The following is a 22,500-nucleotide window of genomic DNA, read 5'->3' on the forward strand; positions in this document are numbered from 1 at the left end:
TTGAATATCAGACCCCACTGTGAACACATACACCATTGCAGCGTACAGAACGAGTGTGTCTTCATGTCTATGTGTGTGTGTATGCGGGCGTATGTGTGTGTGAGGAAAAAGGAAGTTGTGTGTGCAGTTGAAAGGCTTCCTCTCTGCTGCAGCCGTGCAATAAAATACACCCACCAGCCCTGAGAGAACGACAGCACAGAGAAAGAGAGAGAGAGAGAGAGAGAGAGAGAGAGAGGGGGAGAGAGAGAGCGAGCGAGGAGGAGACGGACAACCTGAAGACACAAGAGGTGACATTCGGGGAGGGAGAGAGTGAAAGAGACAGAGACATAGACAAAGAGAGAGGGGAGAGAGAGAGAAAGAGCAAAAGAGAGGGAAAGAGCAGGAGAGCGAGAGACATTGAGAAAGACAAAGAGAGAGAGCGAGAGAGTTGAGGCCTCGGGTCAGGTTGAATTTACATTTAGATGTGTTTACAGTTTGGTTTGGTTTCGTTTGCAGTTTCTAACACGGTTCTTCGTCTCTTTTGACCGGCTGTCGTTTTCTTCGCTTCGTTGGTCGTCTGCGAGTGTCACAATGGTTGGGCTTGCGCCGCCGCTAAGTGTCTTACATCTGACTTAGACTCCTAACTCCACAGTGCGGCTGACTTTGTGGCACGTCTTTGGGTGAATTTTGAACTTTTGAGTGATTTTTTGACCTTTGGGGTCATTTCTTGACCTTTTAGGTCATTTTTTGGTAAGTCTCTGAGCAGGTCTCCAAAGACTTTGGCAAAGTTTTGGTTATTCTGAGGTCATACGTTTCTCTCAGTTTAAATTTGTACTGGTTTTTGGACTTTAGTAGCTGGGCTTAGAAGTGACTGAAGGTATACAGAAGCAGCAAAAGGCTTTTCGAGGTGACTTTTAGTGATTTGGAACCAGGTTTAGGGATTACGAAGTGGCTGAAGGTGCTTAGAAGTGACTCAACGTCTTTAGGTTTCAGTTTTTAATGATTTAGGACTGATTTAGGAGTGATTTTAAGTGTTTACAAGGGATTTTAGTGATTAGAACGTGACAAAATATATTACGGAGTGGTTTAGGGGTGGATTTAGAAGAGACTCTAGTGATTTTAGAAGCAATGTTGGTGATTTAGAGGTCATTTAGAAGTGACTGTGGTGATTAAGAAGTGATTTTAGGTGTTTAGAAGCTGTATGTTGGTACTGTGTAGGTTGTTTTAGAGTAGGACTGTATTAGAGGTGTTACAATGGAGCTGTGGAGGCAGTGTGCGTCGTGGCTGATCCAGTGCAGAGTGCTTCCCGAGAACCACAGAGTGACCTGGGACAGTGCACAGGTGTGTATTAATTTGAATATTTACCATCTTTGTTTGTCACAGTTATCAGATTGCATGGGGATATATATATATATATCTGTGTGTGTGCGCATGTGTGTGTGTACGTATGTATATATATATACAAATATAAATATGTACACATAAATATATACACACACACATATAGTCTATATATATATCGCTGCTGTCAGATAAAAACCTTGTATCTCCAAAATGGTAACTTTACAGGAGAAGAAAAATACATACTTTACTTTTAATGCAAGTCAATGGAACCAAATTTTTGGTCCAAGTAATTTTGGGTCGTTTCTTTACAACGTAAAAGGCAACAGGTGTTTTCAAATTCTGTCAAAAAACTGAAAAATGGTCACTTCCATTCAAAAACGGAGTTAAAAGGTTTTGTTTCCGACAGCAGCAATATATGGGATAGGCTATATATACATATTTTTAGGGTTGCGGGGGGTGCTGGAGCCTATCCCAGCGCTCATTGGGCAGAAGGCACCCTGGACAGGTCACCTGACCAGATTCCGCCAGACACTTATGTCTGGTAAAAAAATACAAATGAAAGTTTTCAGAGTTATTAGTAAACTTTTAGGTTACACTTTACTGTAGGGTGCTGTTCATAGGGCTACATGACACCATCTACATAAGCTTGTCATGGCAACTGACATAACCCTACATAAGTGATTACAAGTGCTTATTCCAACGGACATCATTCACTATAAAGGTTACATTAGCTATTTTTTAGCAAAGTTTGCTAAAGTAGCTTTAATGACAGGTCATGCCTACTTGAATAAGCATTAATAGACACAATAGGTTATGTCAGTTATGACAGGTCTCATGTAGTCTTATGAACAGTACCCTAGAGTAAAGTTCTACCATCTTTTAAGTAAATACAATCCTATAGCGACACCCCCCTGTGCTGTTCTGGGGAAGAATGTTCCCCCTGGAGTACCGCCTTTCCTGGAGGATGGACCTTCACTCAAATTCAAACAGCCTAAACTCTGCTGCCCTGCAGACAGAGACATCGTCACGAATAAAGTCCCTGTTTGGGTTCCACGTCATTTAGCAATGTTACAGTTCCACCACTTCATAGCATAGTACAATAAAAGTCACAGAACGTTAGCCTGTATGCATGTATTTTTCAAACAACTAACAGAGTTGCTCAGAGACATTGTCTATTTCTATTTTTCATTTATGAGTGGAAATGGATTTTTTTATGATCTGACAGTTGATAAAGAAGTTGTTAAGTACATCAAAGTACAGAAATGTAGGCCGACTCTCAGGGTTGCAGTTGGAGTCGGTTTAAAACTGTCTTTAGGAGCCGCTGGAGGTGAAAAGGAGGAAGCTTTTAGGGTACAACCTGAGCACATGACAGAAAAGGTACATATAAGTACCTAACATTTGGTCAAAAATAAGGAAAAACACTTCTTCCTTAAGGCTTGTTTCTGCTAGCACCCCTATGGGATTCTAGTAGCATGTTAGTGCTAAGCTAACATATTACATATGTTTTATCTAAAGCTTGTAACAGACATTATCATATATCTGAGCTTGTATGTATCAGTTTTACAGTGACTCTAAAGCTGCCGCCGCTGTTTTCCATTCCTAACAACTAACCGGAACACTGCTTAGACTACAACTCCTATTCAGACATATCTAGAACTTCCAGAAGGACTAGAGTGATGTTTTTTTTTTTAAATCAAAGCAGGATTGGTTGCTTCCTCTGTCATTTTCTTATCATGTTGGTAGTTCGTCTAGTGTTAGTCCAGATTTTGGAAGCCTAGCCGATGGGAGAGCAGCTTGGCTCACACCACATCGTAAACAATCCTAACTGGACAATTTTCTGTTGGGTGTTTCAAGATTTTAACACTTTTTTTTTTTTTTTAACCAAAACTTGAACAATGAAATAAGAGTAGTAACACAGTAGTTTCAGAGTTTGAACACAACAAGCATAATGACTCTATTACTTATCATTTTTTGATTTCACAGAAATCAGTAGACCTTCTCTGAAGGGGTTCCGCACTGATGTATATATGTGCATATATACAGGTGCAAGAGCCAAGATTAATACTTATGTTATACCAACAAACTACACATCTTTTGATTTTTTTGAGTGCCTCTTGTGAACAATTTCGCCAAAAATGGCACAACAAAAGTGGGATTAACTGCGACAGGTGGCCAGTGGGGGCTAATTGTAACAGTTACTAGAAATGTCTTATGAAAAATACTCACAATAAAATAAACATGATGAATGAAAAGAGGCTGAGATTTATTTCTTTTCCTTTTACTGTATTTATGTTTATTTGCATTTACTGTAATGTTATATAGAGTTAAACTGGCAAAAAAAACACACTCAGTGGTGAGATAAATGGTTTTAAACATTCCGCCTAAACCTTTGCACAGTGCTGAATCTCTCTGTCGTGTGTGTAGGTGTGTGACCTGGCTCATGCTCTGAGAGATGGCGTGCTGTTGTGTCACCTGCTGAATAACCTCCTCCCCCACGCCGTCAACCTGCGGGAGATCAACCTGCGTCCGCAGATGTCTCAGGTAGGAGTCTGATCGCTGACCGGAAGGTGGTGATTTGACAGCGGCAATTTTGGGTTATTATCTTTCAGTGTAATAAAATTCGAGCTGACTTTTAGTCAAAATGAAATTCTCAAGCTATTTTTGAACATAAGCGCAGAGAAAACAAACTATATTGTGAATAAAACTTTGTCTATATTCCATTTACTGTGGAAATAGTTGCTCCAGTTGCATTTGTGTCTTCAGCGTATGACATGATTCTGAATCTGAACATCAAAATGATCAAATCAGTCTGATTTGTGGTGAAATTTGAGGTCAGATTTCATGTTTCATTGAATTGTTTCCTAAAGAACTGTGATCTGATTGAATCTTTGTGGTATTTCAGATTCAATGACTCACTGACGTTTTTAAACAATTGTAACCAAATTGAATTGAAGTCAAACTGTAGTAAAATCTGACATTTAATTATTTAACTAATTTTCCCAAAAATTGCAATTATATTTAATTATAACTATGGAGGCGGCACGGTGGCGCAGTGGGTAGCACAGTCGCCTCACAGCAAGAATGGCCTGGGTTCGATTCCTGGCCGGGTGCTGGGCGGCCAGGGTCATTTCTGTGTGGAGTTTGCCTGTTCTCCCCGTGTCTGCGTGGGTTTCCTCCCACAGTCCAAAAACATGCAGTCAGGCTAATTGGAGATGCTAAATTGCCCCTAGGTGTGAATGTGTATGTCTGTCTGTCTGCCCTGCGATGGACTGGCGACCTGTCCAGGGTGTATCCTGCCTTCTGCCCAATGACAGCTGGGATAGGCTCCAGCGACCCAGAAGGATAAGTGGTTTAGATGATGTGTGTGTGTGTGCACGACTATGTAAGATTTAATGATTCACTGAATCATTTTCTAAAGAATTGCAACCATATTGAAATTTTAGATTCAATAATTGGTTAAATCACTTTCTAAAGTATCATAACTGAACTGATATAATTGTGATGTTTAAGATTTGATGATGTGTTGAATCATTTTCTAAAGAATCATAATTGAATTGAGCTGATTTGTGGTGGCATTTATGATTTATGATTGAATCTTGATTGTTTTCTAAAGAATTGTGATCTAAATGAATTGAATTGTGGTGACATTTGAGATTTAATGATGATTTGCAGAGTCATAATGACGCTGATTCGAACTGTAGTACTATTTGAAACATGATTCATTGAGTTGTCTCCTAAAGAATCACAGTGGAATTGAATGGAATTGTGGTGATATGAGAGATTCTTATGATTCATTCAGTCACCTCTGAAAAATGTTCTTTGAATCGAACTGAATCTTTGTAATATTTGAGATCACATGATGCACCGAATCATTTCTAAGGTCTCACACACTTTTACAGTGTGTTGGATCATTACAGAGTGTTTAATACAGTGAAACTGAACTGTTTGTTTATCGCTTGGAAAGTTTTAAGTTGTTTTTTATTCCTCTGTTTTTGGCATTGAATTTAAGTGTTTTGCACGGTTTAAGTATTTTGTATTCTTCTGCACAAAAAGACATCGGTTTTGCACTGAACACTGTTGTGGTGCTGCTTGAACAACAATTTTAAATTGGCTTTAGCTGCATTAACTGTAACTGTATATCACTTTGTATTAGTTTTATGGCCTTAAAGCAATAAAAAATCAAATTTACCCGAATCCCACCTCACCTACCCCAAACATAGGATCAGCAAAGATCTAAAGTTTGCTTCTTTTGTTTCGAGTAGGCTAATTTATCATAAAAAGCAGTTAGAAAAGCAGTAGCTTTTTAGCAAATAGCATGGTGCTAACTACATGGCTAAAGTACATATATACTCCGTATCTCTAACAGACTTGATTATGTGGTTTCTGACACTGTATAAACACGCTGTTATTTATAAACACGGACTAACATTCGGGCTTAAAAATGGTTGCTACCATTTTAAGCTATGCTAATGTACTTAAGTCCAGTAGTCGACTGCATTTGAGGCAAGGAGGAAAATTAGCTTTTCGCCAAACTACTTCTTTAACACTAAACTCCAAAAGCTTTGGTTATTGGTGGTGCTAACTGCTAACTGCTACTGCCAGCATTGAATGCTGAACTGCAGCTATTTGCACTGCAGATGAAGTTTATTGAGGCCGAAGCTGTTCAGAATGAGTGCTGACAGTTGGTTTAACACTGTAGATATTAGTGCATGTGTTAATGATGAGTTTGCACCATGTGCAGCATTAGCCGGCTCGGTAACCTCTCACTCAATGGCTGCTTCTGTTTCTCCATTTCTCTTTCTCCCTTATTAAGTCGCTCACGTTTTCCTGCTGTGCACAGATCAGCTCCACTGAACCACAACTCATAACTGAGCTTAACGCCAGGCTTAGGTTTATTTAGATAGGCTTCGACGTGATGCATTCATGGTCCACTTCATTGGAAACTCCTACCTTTCCTTTCTGTGATAGCATTTTTTAATTTTTTCTAACTTTTTGATCTCGGTCCTGACGCTTGCTCGCTCAGCACACTTTAGTTTATTTCCTGCGTTAACGTGCCGGCTTCGTCTCACACACATCCACAAAGAAAAGCTCCTTAAAAGAACTCTTGATGAGCCAAAACCACACGACGAGGTAATGCAAGCTTAGCAGCAGTTAGCATGGTGAAAACTGCATGCTTTCCCAGATAGCAGGAGGACAGCAGGCCACTGTTGGCCCAATGATGGCAAAGCTGGCATCCCAATAGCTTTGTGCTCAGCATTTTCCAGACAGCACATTGGTGGTTAAGCAGAGTGTTTGACAAAATGCCACAAAGCAATTCAGTAAATAAATTTAACAGTAATATGATAAATAAAGCCAGTTGTGCAGCTGTAACCAACATAGCCCAACATTTTCAACAAAATCATTTTATATTAGGCCTAGTCTTTATTTTTTGTAGCAGTTATCTTCAGTTCATAGTTTATATTCCAAAATAAAAGACTGTGTGTGTTTAACCTTTTCAACTCTTTGGGACCACCGGTGGTTCCAAAACACACTTCGTCATATTCTTCATAACCATCAGATTTCATAAGCTACATTCAAAAGGTGGGTGTCGTGTGAGAGCTGTAACTGTCTTCTTTCCAGTCAAATAGATGGGTGATGTAATTTTAAACCCCTATAATAAAAGAAGCTGAGCTCACAGTCCCCAAGTACCCATTTTTCCACAAATCTGGGCTGTAAACTATAAACAGATGGCGTCTCTTCAGTGATCTGCTATGTAAAAATGACTTTCATAAAATAATACAAAGAGCGTCTAAGTTTTTGGCTTTCAGCAGTAAATTGTAAGCATATAGCAATATGTGTATCATAAAACACATGTTCTGTTAATTTGAGGGGAACTTTTACAAAGTAAATAAATAAATAAATAAAAATTTATATTTATTTCATGCAGTTATTGAATAATTTGCCTTACGATTTGGGCATGTAAATTCAGATGGACAAACCCAAATACACCCTGGAGAATAAGAGGTTAAAATTTGTTTGAGGAGATTAAAAACTAGTTAGACCTTGTATGTAGGACAGTGATCTGGCTGGCGGCATACAGGGTTGGCGGGGTGCCGACCTTATCAAGCCAGCAGACCGATATTTGTTTGCTAAGTCATCACATAATTGCCTGAAAGCGTGTGGAGTTGTTACCTCTAGTAGACTTGATTATGTGGTTTCTGACACTGTGATATACTGCTGTCTGTAAACATGGACTACAGTACGTTAGCATATCCAAAAACAGTAGCAGCCTGAATTTCGCCTGTACTTAACAGTGTGTCAGAAACCACAGAAAGTCTATTAGAGATAACTCTACATCACTGTGTGATGATTTAAGAATGCAGTTAGCACCATGCTAATTGCTAATAAGCTACTATTACTTTTTTTACTTTTTGAGATTTCATGTTTCATTGAATCGTTTCCTAAAGAACTGTGATCTAATTGAATCTTAGTGGTATTTCAGATTCAATTTTTATTTGCAATCAAATTGAATTGAACCGACTGTAGTAAACTTTGACATTTAATTATTTGTTAACTCATTTTCCAAAAAATTGCAATAAAAAATTAATTATGACTATGTAAGATTTAATGATTCATTGAAACATTTTGTAAAGAATAATTGTCTATTTGAATTATGAATGTTTGTGAGATTTAATGATTCGCAGAATAATTTTTTAAAGAATTGCAATCATATTGAATTGCAGTGAAATTTTAAATTCAATAATTGGTTAAATCACTTTCTTAAGTATCAAAACTGAACTTATATAATTGTGATGTTTGAGGTTTAATGATGTGTTAAATCATTTTCTAAAGAATCCTAATTGAGCTGATTTGTGGTGGCATTTACGATTTAATGATTTGATTGAATCTTGATCATTTTCTAAAGAATTCTGATCTAATTGAATTGAGTTTTGGTGACATTTGAGATTTAATGATTATTTGCAGAGTCATAATGATGTTGATTCGAATTGTAGTACTATTTGAAACATAATGATTCATTGAGTTGTTTCCTAAAGAATAATAAGCTACTATTACTTGTTAGCTGCATTAGCCTCGTGGTTCCAGTGCAGAAACTAAAGAAGCAAACTTCCAAACCAAATGTGTCTTTGCTGATTGACTACATTCCTTAGAGCTCAGCAGAAATCAGACTAAACAACGGCCAAATTCCCAACAATTTGCTGTCTCACGACATCAGAGGTCTATATGCATAATCTTAGTAAGCTTGCTAGCTAACTAACTGGCTAACATCAGTATTTCTAAGAATAGCTGGTTAATTAGGTAGCTGATTTGTTAACTAGCAAGCTTGCTGGCTGACTAACCAGCTCAGCAATATTTCCAGGATTAGGTTGCTACCTAGCTGTTTAAGGTCTGAACACTGTTTAAAGAATCTCACTAAGGTTTCTTCACCCAAATCTGGGAAGGCAAAGAATTAATTTTGTGGCTTTAATGCTAAGCTAATAGTAGCAGCGTTTGAAGCCTGAATTTTGTCTGAGCTTTGTTTCTTAACAGGGTGTCAGGAACCACCAAAGAAAGTCTATTAGAGATTACTGAACAGCTCTATGTCACTGTTTAATGAGTTACACATGTCGTTATCACCATGCTAATAGCTAATAAGCTTCTATTACTGGTTAGCTGCATTAGCCTTGTAGCTTCAGTGCAGAAACTAAAGAAGCATCATCAGGTATCAGATTAAAACGTGGCCAAATTTCAAACAGTATGCTGTCTTTATAAGATCAGAGGCTAAAACACAACCAAGTTATCAAGTATTAGATTTACGAAAAAATTAATAGTGTTTTCAGAGATTGCCACTATTGCAACCTTCAGTAAACAAAAATGTTACAAACCTGTTTTTTTTTCCCAGCATACATTTTTCTCTCAGGTGTCACTTGATGTGAATTAATGAGGTTATTTAGGCACTGAAATATGAATATGGTTACATACATGCTACAATTAAGCTAACACTCCTGTGCACTGAAATGTCGTCGTATAAGAGTAGGTGTACTGTTATATGTCAACAATGTTAAACCCACAATTTTCCTGAACTTTGATTTGTAGCCATAGCCGGTTTTTGGTTACGTGCAGAGGTGTAAGTAACGAATTACATTTACTCTCGTTACTGTAATTGAGTACAGTTTTCCCTGTAACGGTATTTTTTGGAGTAGAATTAAATCATAGTGCTTTTTAATACTTCCACTTGTACCTGAGTAGATTATCACTACAGTAACAGTACTTGTACTAGACTAGGGATTTTCAGTACTCTTTACATCTCTGGTTACAGGTTAGAGCGCCTACTTTCTAAATGAGTGAAATACTGGATGTGATTTGCAATTTTTTAAATGAAAATGGCCAAAATACTGGATGGATTCTTAACAACAAGCTGTGGTGAGTGTGTTGGACGCTGCCCCATCCCTCGGGGTTGAAAGTGAAATTGTGGCCTGAGGTTAGCGATGCTGATATAATGAACTATATCGTCTTTTCTGAAGGTGTAGACAGTGAAGAGTTAAGCACAGAGACCTGTATAGCAACACAACAGTAAAGGTTTTGTGTAGCAAACTCAGTGACTTGTGTCTGAAAGCTGGAGGAGAGCCAAATCACGGCGTCAGCCGAGGTGAATATCAGACGGGTAAGGCTGGGGGAGGGTGCGGTGGTGGAGAGACTGTGGGCTGCCCGTGCATTGCAGGGTTGGGGAAGTCCTGCAGCCGCACAGCAGCTGTCTTGTGGAAGGCAGTGATCAGCTCATGTATATCCTATATGCTAAATAACCTATTTTTATGAGCAACATACATCCTCTTTGGGGGATATTTCAGTTTTAAAGCTGCAAGCCACACCAGTTTCTTTTCCTTCTTCTTTGGCATGGAATGAAATGTAGAGTGCACAGGGCACGGACAGTGTTTACAAACCTGCTGGTGCTAAAAGCATGCACTTATCAAGAACTGTTTCGAATTTTTTTGATATTGAGGTTTTTGACAACAGCACATTAGCTCATGTTTGAATCACATAGTCCGTACTGGAGCCAATTAAATGCTGGTCTAAGCTGATCTATGCTCGTATCTCTGTTTTTGTCGTTTTTCAGTTTTTGACAGAATTTGAAAATACCTGTTGCTCTTTATGTTGTACCATATGTAAGTTTCATGATAAATGGACCAAAAGAAATGGCCCAAAATGACTTGGCAAAAGTCTGGTTCCATTGACTTACATTAAAAGTAAAGTAGGTTTTAACCTTTTCCTGTAAAGTTACCATTTTGGAGATACGAGGTTTTCTTCTGACAGCAGCGATATGCTGGTTTTCAGGCATACTGGTTCTAGCAGGGTAGCATTATTAGAACACTAGCATGACTGGAAACCAGCCTAAAACCACCCAACCTCTAAACTACCATCCGGACAAAGCTTGCTGCTTTGTGTGGAGTATTTTGGTGAAGCCAGTCTTATTATGTCAGCTCAGTGCTCAGCAGTGAGTGTGTTTACATGTCCTCAATAATTTCTGCAGTTATCTGATTATTCAAATGGTCGTGTGAACAGCACACTCTGATTTCCTAGATCAGAGTAAGGTCCAGAAAGAAAATCTGATAAAGAGGTAGGATTTATCTCAGTAATCAGATTTCTCAGTACATGTGAACACTTACTCTGATTTCTTTCGGATTTCTCAGTCTGAGTCTGTGTGAAAACAGACGGCGGTACCGGGAATAAGTGAGCAGCATCGCCACGGGACACAGCGAAACACTTTTGGAGTGATGCTGAAACTGACTACATGCTTGACGAAATAAAGGATTTAAATATTCTTCATCTTCTAGATGATGTATGTTTATATTTTCAGGTAGAAAATGTGTTGCGATGTTTAAAAAAAAGCTGTGGCATGAAGTTTGAGTTTTACATTATGTTTACGTCACGTCTTCTTCTGTGAGTTTATCAGCTGGTTGTAAAGCAGAAATCTGATTACTGCCTGACTCATGTAGATCCGGAGTTTCCCCATTATCTGATTGTTCAAGAGCATGTAAGTGCGTTGATCTGATTATGGACAAAATCTAATTTTCTGCAGTTATCAGATTATGGAGTGCATGTAAGCACACTCAGTGTTAGCTTACATGTAGCAACATTCGTATTTTGACTCTTTAACAACCTCTTAATGCAGAGCAGCTTTGGAACATTTTTGTTTGCCACAAGATGCGACAGTAGCGATTTTCCTGGTGTTCATTTTCCCCATATAAAATTTTGCTCATAATTAAAGTTCCTATCATGCTCACAACGCCAACTACATAATGACTCACGACTTCAGAGATCTGTACGCATAATCTTAGCAAGTTTGCTGGGTAACTAACTAATGGCAATATTTCTAGATAATTAGGTAGCTGATTAGTTAGCTAGCAAGATTGCTGGTGGACTAACCAGCTAACAGATGTATTGCTAAGATTGGGTCGCTACCTAGCTGTTTAGAGTCTACACAGTGTTATAAATTTGTTTGTTAACATTAAGAACAGTTTAAACAACCTTGCTAAGGTTTCTTCACCCACAGTTTGGGAAGGGAAAAGATCGTTTTTTGTGGCTTTAGTGCTAAGCTAGTGCTGCTGTATAGTTGCCATAAATGTATGTACAAATGCATAACATCACTTTCGAACTTTTGTATGTGCCAATCTCAGAAACCAAAACCATGTTGTTGTAATCTACTGCCTTTGTGGCAACTATGGATATGACGTAGCTAAGCTTAGCTGTAGCAGCTTTGGAGCAACAGAATTGCTTGTTTAATGATGCATTTTTCCACCTGTTTACGCTATTTTGTGATTTCCCTGCAACCTTGAATGTTGAAATTGGATTTTGAAAAGTAGCGTAATGACCTATTAACTTTCAGAGCTACATTCAGTCTTTGTGCCTTTGAAGAGGGAAGGAAAAGGTCCTCCTTGCTAAACTACAGCTTGTTATCTCCAGTCTAAGAAGCCAGTTATTAACGCTGCTAAAGTTATGCTGTAATTTTATCTGAATGATTTCTGACTTGCACCTCATTGAAACTGAGAAACTGAGCAGATTCTAAACTTTCAGTCAGAAGAGATGTTTTAGTATGATTAGAATTTGGTGAAGACCTGTTAATCAACTCATCGTATCATCACAGAACTGTCTTTACAGTTATATGTGTCGTATAAGTGATAAATAATTTGAATATTAAAGCAGACGGTAATAACTGTCAATGTCTAAGTGTTAAGAAGCTGTTATGAGCTGAATCAGCAGGAAAACCCCAGAACTTTTACAGCAACATCAAGAATTCTACTGATTCAGTTCAGCTTACACTGAACAGCAGCCCAGTGATTATAATAATATTTAATAATAAAGTACAATTTAGCCCTTAAAATCACAGGCTGATTATATAATAAGGCTAATTATTCAGTAACTACAGCGACTTCAGTGTAAACTGGCTGAGCTATTCTTAGATTATAGAAGCACGTAATAAAACTTTGGGCCCACCGAAATAATAGTGCAGTAAAAACAATGTAACCTACAATTATTGTAAACAGGACAAATACAATAGTACTAATGACAAAAACGTTATCACTATAATTAAACTACTACTTCTACTACTATTACTAAAACTACTACTAATAATAATTTCAATTATTATAATGAAGCTGACTACATTTATATTTCTACTAGTAAGTGTAACAATAACATTACTATTGCTAATACTACTACTGCTACTAATAATAATAATACTAGTACTACTACTAGTACTACTATTACTACTACTACTACTACCAATACCACTAATACTATTACTACTGCAACTAGTACTCACTATAATTAAACTACTACTTCTACTACTATTACTAAAACTACTACTAATAATAATTACAATTATTATAATAATGCTGACTACATTTATATTTCTATTAGTAAGTATAACAATAACATTACTACTGCTACTATCAATACCACTAATACTATTACTTCTGCTACTATTACTACTAATACTACTAATACTATTACTACTGCTACTATTACTACTACTGTTGCTACTACTACTAAAACTACTACTAATAATAATTACAATAATAATACTAGTACTACAACTAGTACTACTAATAATACTCTTACTGTTACTACAACTACTATTACTACTACTGCTACTACCAATACTACTAATACTATTACTTCTGCTACTATTACTACTAATACTACTAGTGAGAGGGTGTGTATATGGTGTGTGTGTGTGTGTGTGTGAGTGTGTGTGTGTGTGTGTGTGTGTGTGTGTTATTATCTCTCAGATAAGAAAATGAACTCAGCGTTGCAGTGAAGAGCTGGTTTGTCTTTCTCTCTCTGTCTCTCTCTCTCTCTCTGTCTCTCTCCCTGTCTCTCTCTCTCTTTCTCTCTCTCTCTCTGTCTCTCTCTCTCTGTGTATCTTGCTCTCTCTCTTTCTCTCTCTCTCCCTATTCTCTCTCTCTCTCTCTCTCTCTCTCTCTCTCTCTCTGCGTGTAAGGCTGGGAAAGCCTCTGCAGTGTGTGGTTGAGAAACAGGCTGGTTTCCTCAGTTGATTCATCTCGTGTCAGATTCGTCACAGCAGGCCTGAAAGGTCATTACCCTTTCAGTGCCGAGACCCTCACGCAACTTCAGCTGCTCGACTCTTACATCACACTGCGTTTCACTGGACTTACACAACACTCATCTTCCCAGACCTCGATCTGATCTCAGACCTGCGCACTCCCTGACCCTCAGCGCTGATAACATACTGTGATAAAGCCACGTCAAACGATCCCATTTCAACTGATGGATTCTTCAGAGTCAGATGGCTGTTTGGTAGCTTGGTTATGAAGCCAAACATAAAGGAAAATAATTTAATATCTTTATTTTATTCAGAAACAAATGAAGAACAGTTGAAGTTAAACAAAACCTCATATCTAAAAAATGGTAACTTTACAGGAGAAGGAAAAAACATACATTAATTTTAATGTAAGTCAATGGAACCAGACGTTTTGTCCAAGTAATTTTGGGTCATTTCCTCATAAAATTTGCACACAATGTATAAACAACTGGCATTTTTAAATGATGTCAAAATCAAATGAGAAAAAATGTAGACATTGTTCTGAGGGCAACGAATGTTAGATTAAAGAATGATACTGCACTAAATACTGTATTCATCACGCTTTACAGCTAATTAGCTAACTAACAGTAATATATCGTTAGCTGGCTAAAATTAGCTGTAACTAGCAAGCTAACATTAATATACTGATAATGTGCCTCACGTTTAAGAAAACGAATGAGCGAATGGAGCCATATCTCTCAGAATAACATGACGTATTTGCTGATGACCAGTTAGCTTAACTAGCAAACATTGTGGCTAATGCTAACATGCTAATGAACGCTGTTTTAATCTCTGCTCCTTCGCTCATAGTGATTATTCAATAAATTATAGTACAACCCCATTTCCAAAAAAGTTGGGACACTGTGCAAAATGTAAATAAAAACAAAATTCAATGATGTGCAAATCATGTAAACCATATATTTAATTGAAAATCATGCAAAGACAACATATCAAATGTTGAAACTGAGAAATTTTATTGTTTTTTGAAAAATATATGCCCATTTTGAATTTGATGCCAACAACATGTTCCAAAAAAGTTGGGACGGGGGCCTGTTTATCACCTCTTCTTTAACAGCACTCTGTAAGTGTTTAGGAACTGAGGAGACACTTGCTGTAGTTTTGAGAGTGAAATGTTTTCCTGTTCTTGTTTCATACAGGATTTCAGCTGCTCAGTAGTTCACCGGCTCATTTGTTGTATTTTTCATTTAATAATGTGCCAAATGTTTTCAGTGGTGACAGGTCTGGACTGCAGGCAGGTCAGTTTAGCACCTGGACTCTTTTAATATGCAGCAATGCTGTTGTAATACATGCAGAATGTGATATGATGTTGTCTTGCTGAAATAATCAAGGCCTTCCCTGAAAAAGACGTCATCTGGATGGCAGCACATTACTCCAAAACATGTATATATCGTTCAGCATTAATGGTGCCTTCAAAGATGTTCACGTCACCCATGCCATGTGCACTAATGCCCCCCCTATACCATCATGAATACTGGCTTTTGAACTGTACACTGATAACAAGCTGAGTGGTCTTTAGCCAGGAGGACACAGTGTCCATGATTTCCAAAAAGAGTTTCAAATCCATTCCATTTTCAGTCCATTTTAAATGAGCTCAGGCCCAGAGAAGGCGGCAGCATTTCTGGATCCTGTTTATATATGCTTTCTTCTTTGCATTTTAGAGTTTTAACTTGCATTTATAGATGCAGTGATGAACTGTTTTCACAGACAGTGTTTTCAGAAGTGTTTCTGAGCCCATGCAGTGATTTCCTCTACAGAATCATGTCTGTTTTTAATCCAGTGCTGCCTGAGGGCCCAAAGATCACGGACAGCATATACTGGTTTTTGGCCTTGTCCCTTACATACAGAGATTTCTCCAGATTCTCTGAGTCTTTTAATGATATTATGTACCGTAGATGATGAAAAGCAAAAGTTTTTTGCTGTTTTACCTTGAATGGTTGTTGAATTATTTATAGTAGATATTGAATAAATTAATACTGGTTACTGAAGGATCCATAGTAGATACTGAACAATTCATAGTAGTTACTGAATAATTCATAGTGGATACTGAATAATTCATAGTGGTTATTGAATAAATTATAGTGGATACTGAATAATTCATAGTGCTTACTGAACAATTTATAGTGGATACTAAATAATTCATAGTGGTTATTGAATAATTCATAGTAGATACTGAAGAATTCATAGTGGTTATTGAACAATCCATAGTAGATACTGAATAATTCATAGTAGTTACTGAATAATTCATAGTGGTTATTGAATAATTCATAGTGGTTATTGAATAATTCATAGTAGATACTGAAGAATTCATAGTGGTTATTGAACAATCCATAGTAGATACTGAATAATTCATAGTAGACACTGAAAAATTCATGGTGGTTATTGAATAATTCATAGTAGATACTGATTAATTCATAGTGGTTACTGAATAATTCATAGTAGACACTGAAAAATTCATGGTGGTTATTGAATAATTCATAGTAGACACTGAATAATTCATAGTGGTTACTGAATAATTCATAGTAGATACTGAATTAATTGCTGAACAGTTACTTATAATAAGTCAGTACTAATAATACAATAAACGTGCAGTTTAATGTCTTTAATCTGGTCAGTTTAAGCCACTTCACTTCCTCCTTTACAGATGGAGTTTCCGTGGTTACAGAGAGACTGCAGGGTTTCCCTTCACACACACACTCGCACACACACACAGGGCCGGTTTAGCGGACCCTCTCCATGATCAGTGGAGGCGGTTAAAGATGGTTTTATTGGTAACATGTTTCCCGCTCACTGGTGCACAGTGACATCATCACATCAGGAGATGTTTCAGAGGCTGAAGTCATGATGTTTCAGAGGTAAACAGGACTCAGGTGCGTTCAGTACGATGGTATGCTGTGCTGAGTGGAGATCAGTATGAACTGATCAGGGCTAAAGACTCAGATCTACAGACTCAGATCTACAGACTCAGATCTAAAGACTCAGATCTAAAGGCTCAGATCTACAGACTCAGATCTACAGACTCAGATCTAAAGGCTCAGATCTACAGACTCCGATCTTAGACTCCGACTACAGACTCAGATCTACAGACTCAGATCTACAGACTCAGATCTAAAGACTCAGATCTAAGACTCAGATCTACAGACTCAGATCTACAGACTCAGATCTAAAGGCTCAGATCTACAGACTCAGATCTACAGACTCAGATCTACAGACTCAGATCTACAGACTCAGATCTAAAGGCTCAGATCTAAAGGCTCAGATCTAAAGGCTCAGATCTACAGGCTCAGATCTATAGACTCAGATCTACAGACTCAGATCTACAGACTCAGATCTAAAGGCTCAGATCTACAGACTCAGATCTTTAGACTCAGATCTACAGACTCAGATCTACAGACTCAGATCTAAAGACTCAGATCTACAGACTCAGATCTACAGACTAGATCTAAAGACTCGGATCTAAAGACTCAGATCTACAGACTCAGTTCTACAGACTCAGATCTACAGACTAGATCTAAAGACTCAGATCTACAGACTAGATCTAAAGACTCAGATCTACAGACTCAGATCTAAAGACTCAGATCTAAAGACTCAGATCTACAGACTCAGATCTACAGACTAGATCTACAGACTCAGATCTACAGACTCAGATCTACAGACTCGATCAGGTGGTCTGTATGAGGTTCTAACAGACGGAGAAACGGAGCTCAGACGAATAGTTTACCGTTAATGGTGAGCGAGAGAGTTTGAGCCGATTATTATAGTGCAGCAGCTCACACTCGTTCACCACAGCGTCGCTTTGCACTTCCCCTTTCTCAAATTAACTTCCTCACTCGCTCACACATACAGGAAGAGCTACTGCTCTCTCTCTCTCTCTCTCTGTTCTCTCTCTCACACACACACACACTCTCTCTCTATCTCTATTCTCTCTCTATTCTCTCTCCCTCTATTCTCCCTCTATTCTCTCTCTGTTCTCTCTCTCTGTTCTCTCTCTGTTCTCTCTCTCACTCTCTCTCTCTCTCATTTATCTCTATTCTCTCTCTGTTCTCTCTCTCTGTTCTCTCTCTCTCTCTCTCTCTCTCTCTCTCTCTCTCTCTCTTTCTCTCTCGTTTATCTCTATTCTCTCTTTATTCTCTCTATTGTCTCTCTCCCTATTCTCTTTTACTGTCTTTCTCACTCTCTCTATTATGTTTCTCTATTCTCTTTCTCTCTCTCTGTTCTCTCTCCTTTTTCTGTTCTCTCTTAATATCTCCTTATATATATATATATATATATATATATATATATATATATATATATATATATACACACATACATACATATATATGTCTTTTTCCTCTTCTCTTTCTCTCCCTCTTTCTATTCTCTCTATTCCCTCTCTTCTTTCCCTCTCTTCTATTCTTTTGCTGTATATATTCCCTCTGTATATTCTTTCTCTCTGTTCTTTCTCTCTCATTCTCTCTCTCTCTCTCTTCTCACTCTCTCTATTTCTCTCTCTCCACTTCTGTCTTTCTCTCTCTCTCTCTCTCAATCTCTCTCTCTTTTCCTCTATGTCTCTACATCTCTCTCTCACCTTTGTGTTGGAGTATATACTCTCATATACACTAATAAATTAATAGAAATTGTTCAACTAAAAACATTTTATTTATATTTGATTCCATAATAAGATCATAATGTTTTTTTCCTGAGAACCATTTTGGAGATGGTTCTGTTCAGACAGTGATGATATATCAGTCTTAAAGGTGCAGAAACATCTGTAGCTGTTTTTCTCCATCATCAGTTAAACCATGAAACTAAACTTGTTCGAAGCAACAGATCACAAACTTTAACACACAACACAGAAGCAAACTTTCACATTAAATGCTACACTCTTAAAACGATTCTTTGAGGGTTCTCTAATAAAGAAAATGGCTCTGTACGGAACCATGAACACTCAAAGAACCCTTTTCATGATTAAATGGTTCTTTGCATCATAAAAGAGTTCCTCAGATTGATGTAGAATCTGTTGTTTGTGGTTCTATAGAGCACCAGAGAGGGTTCTTCTATTGTTACAATGTCAAGCTTGTAACAATAGAAGAACCCTTTTTGGTGCTACATAGAACCCTTTTCAAAAACGTTCTATATAGAACCATCTACAACACATTCTTCATCAGTCTGAAGAACCATTTCACCATGCAAGGAACCACTTAATCATGCAAAGACTTCTTTGAGTGGTCATGGTTCTGTATAGACCCTATAGCTGGAGGATAGTGGACCACTGTTGGGTTGCTGATGGCAAAGCTGGTGGTCCACTGGCATTTTGCTCAGCATTTTCCAGAAGGCCCACCGGTGTTTCAGCAGAGTATTAGACAAAATTCCTCTTATCGTCACTCATTTTCTACTCACAGTCCAATTTACTGATTTTTCCTTCCTTCATTTCTTTAGTTACACTTTGTAAATTAGCTTAGTAAATCATTTTAATCCAGTTCAGTGTCAGCAACAACCTTTTCTACGAAATTGTTTTATATTAGGTCATATTTTTTTTTTCTCAGTTGTTTGTAATATTTGTCTAATATTTTATTAATATTTTCTAAAATAAAAGTCTCTGTCTATTTAAAATCTGTTTAGGGAGATTAAAAACTAGTTAGATCTTTTATGCAGGACAGTAATTTGGGTGGTCTGAGGGTCGACCAGCAGTGGCAAACAGTTAGCGGGGTGCTGACCTTATCATACCAGCAGGCCATTATGCTGGAGAGCCCTTTTCTTTTTTAAGAGTGTTAGTGCTGCAAAGATTGCAGATTAAGACTGAGGTGTTTTTATTCTCACTCTACTCAACAATCAGATGAAAATTTCCGTTTACATGCTCACTACGAGTAATCTGATTCAAAATTACATGCATGCGTAGAGAACCGCTTAGTGTAGACAGTACCATGACAACGAGCATCCAGTCAGAGTGAGACGAGCAGCAGCGAGTTAGCTGAGTTTTCAGTTGGTGCACTTAACTCAAGAAAACATGCTTCACATGTCCTTAATAAAGAAGCGACGAGAGGAAGACGTTACATCCTGCCGCATTCTGAGGCCATCCATCTATCCTGTGGACTATTTTTAAGTCTTTTAAAGTCTGAAGCATAAACTTCGTCTCCTCTGCTGACCAGTTTCTGCTCCCGCTACATTATAAACTACCGTTATGACACAAAAGCACATCGGCAGAACGTATTTAAACTTTCCGATTGGGAACGTAATTGGATTCAGGTGTTTACAGGCTATTTAGGACCACCCACCTTATTCAGTTGGATAGAAATTGTATTCCGAATGGCCTCAATTGGACTAGACTATTCTGACAGAGGTGTTTACATATTAAATTCAGACTGAGGTATTATTATTAATGGACCATCAGGCTTTAAACGTGGCTGTTGTCCCAAACGAGTTGAACCAGTGTGTTTGTCAGTAGTCAATGGCAGTGGGGACAGTGAGCAACCCTGCCATCCGTACTGGACACTCAACAACTGAAGTTTCCGGTAAAACTATACACTGTTTACATCAACTTACTGTGCAAACTGAAAAGTAATAGCAGCTTGTTTTAGAATGTGTAGCTTCTGTATTATTAATTAAAAAGATGTATTTGACGTAGGCTCTTGGGACATGTTCATTGTTACACACTTAAAAATGGTCCTTCAAGGGTTCTTTAGTGAAGGCAATGGTTCTGTATAAAACCATGAGTTCGTGAGTGTATAGAACCATTTCCATGCATAATTGGTTCTTTGCATGGTGAAATTGATTCAGATTGGTGGAAAATGTGTTGTATGTGGTTCTATATAACATCCAAAGGGGTTTCTATATTGTTTACAATGTCAAGCTTTTAACAAAAGCAGAACCCTTTATGGTGCTATATCCAAAGTAACTCATTTTCTTAAAAAACAAAATTTGAAACATGCCACAGAAGCATTTGCAGAACCTTTAAATACTACACCCTTAAGAAAGATGGCTCTTCAAGGGTTCTTTAGTAAAGAAAATGGCTTTATATAGAATTGTTAACATAGAATCATTAATCCTGCATGATTAAATGATTCCTTGCGTGGTGAAATGCTTCTTGATGGAGAATGTGTTGTACATGGTTCTATATAGCAACAAAATGGGTTCTTCTATTGTTACAAGCTTGGCATTGTAACAAAAGAAGAATCCTTTTTTGGTGCTAAATGGAACCCTTTCCAAAAAGGTTCTATACAGAAACATCTACAGCACATTCTCCATCAATCTGAATGAATGTATTGTAGATGGTTCTATATAGCACCAAAAAGAGCTCCTCTATTTTTACAATGTCAAGCTTGTAACAATAGCAGAACCCTTTTTGGTGCTATATAGAACCATTTTTGAAAAGGTTCTACATAGAACCATATGCAACACATTCTCTATCGGTCTGAAAAATGTTTTCATGATGCAAAGAACCCTTTAATCATGCATTGGGCTCTTTGAGTGTTCATGGTTCTATATAGAACCATTTTCTTTACTAAAGAACCCTTGAAGAACCATCTTTTTAAAGTGCAGAGTGAGCATAATATCAAACACTACCTCCAGCAGTTAATATGATCTTAATACTACAAAGACTGGACTGGACATTCTGTTTCTTTTCTTTCCTTCTTTCTTTTTTCTTTCTTTTAAATTTTATGATTATTAGTATTTTTGCGTTTGAACCATTTTGTTTGAGCTCCTTTCCTTTAGTAAGACTGCAGTCTTCTCATCTCTTTCTGTACACACTTCAAAGGATGGTTCTGTAAAGGTTCTTTAGGAATGGCAGTGAACCATGAGTTCTATATAGAAACATGTTTAAATGGTTCTTTGCATGGTGAAATGGTTCTTCAGACTGATGGAGAATGTGTTGTGTATGGCTCTATGTAGACGCTTTTTGAAAAGGGTTCTATATAGCACCAAATATACAACCAAATAGAACATATTCTCCATCAGTTTGAAGAACCATTTAAGTATCAGCTGGTATCGGAAAGTTGGTATTAAATTTTTATTAGTATGAGTAAATGAGCGCAGTATCGACCCGATACCAGTATCAGTATCAATGCATCCCTAATATCTTAGGTACAGTAGTTGATGGGTGGTGCTAGATGGTTGCTATGGCATTGCAGTTGGTTGCTAGGGTGTCGCTATGCAGTTGATATGATATTCCAGCTGGTTGCTAGGGCATCAATGGGTTGTTGTTAGGCAGTGGCTAGATCATTGCTTTGGTATTGATAGATAGTTGCCATGGTATTCTGGGTGGCTACTAGGATGTTGCAAAGCAGTTGCTAAAGCACCTAAGGCAGGCGTATGTGTCTTTATGTGCTTATGTGTGTGTTTGTACATTGTATGAGCATTTGTAGTGTGTATTAAGTGTATTACTGTGTAATAACTGTGCAACTACTGTGTAATTACTATGTAAAGACCATTCAATCATTAAATTGCGTGTTTCTGTGCAGTTCCTGTGTCTGAAGAACATCAGAACATTTCTGAGTGCATGCCATGAGAGATTTGGGATTAAGAAGAGTGAGCTGTTCGAGGCCTTCGACCTGTTCGACGTACGAGATTTCGGCAAGGTCTGAGAATTTTTTACACCT

The 22,500-nt window shown here is 37.7% G+C and overlaps 1 protein-coding gene across 2 annotated transcripts in view; it reads left to right on the plus strand.

The window, feature by feature from the left end:
* Nucleotides 1-142: 142 nt before the first annotated feature.
* The window catches only part of LOC118798145 (proto-oncogene vav-like), a 66,696-nt gene continuing 44,338 nt past the window's right edge, over nucleotides 143-22,500 (plus strand). For both annotated transcript variants that reach the window (XM_036557497.1, XM_036557499.1), the window contains exons 1-3: nucleotides 143-1,320; nucleotides 3,748-3,864; nucleotides 22,363-22,479. In XM_036557497.1, coding sequence (XP_036413390.1) covers nucleotides 1,234-1,320; nucleotides 3,748-3,864; nucleotides 22,363-22,479 — 321 coding nt within the window. In that variant the 5' untranslated portion in view covers nucleotides 143-1,233. The remainder of the gene's footprint in view (nucleotides 1,321-3,747; nucleotides 3,865-22,362; nucleotides 22,480-22,500) is intronic.

Source organism: Colossoma macropomum, unplaced genomic scaffold (genome assembly GCF_904425465.1).
Source record: "Colossoma macropomum unplaced genomic scaffold, Colossoma_macropomum, whole genome shotgun sequence".
NCBI lineage: Eukaryota > Metazoa > Chordata > Actinopteri > Characiformes > Serrasalmidae > Colossoma > Colossoma macropomum.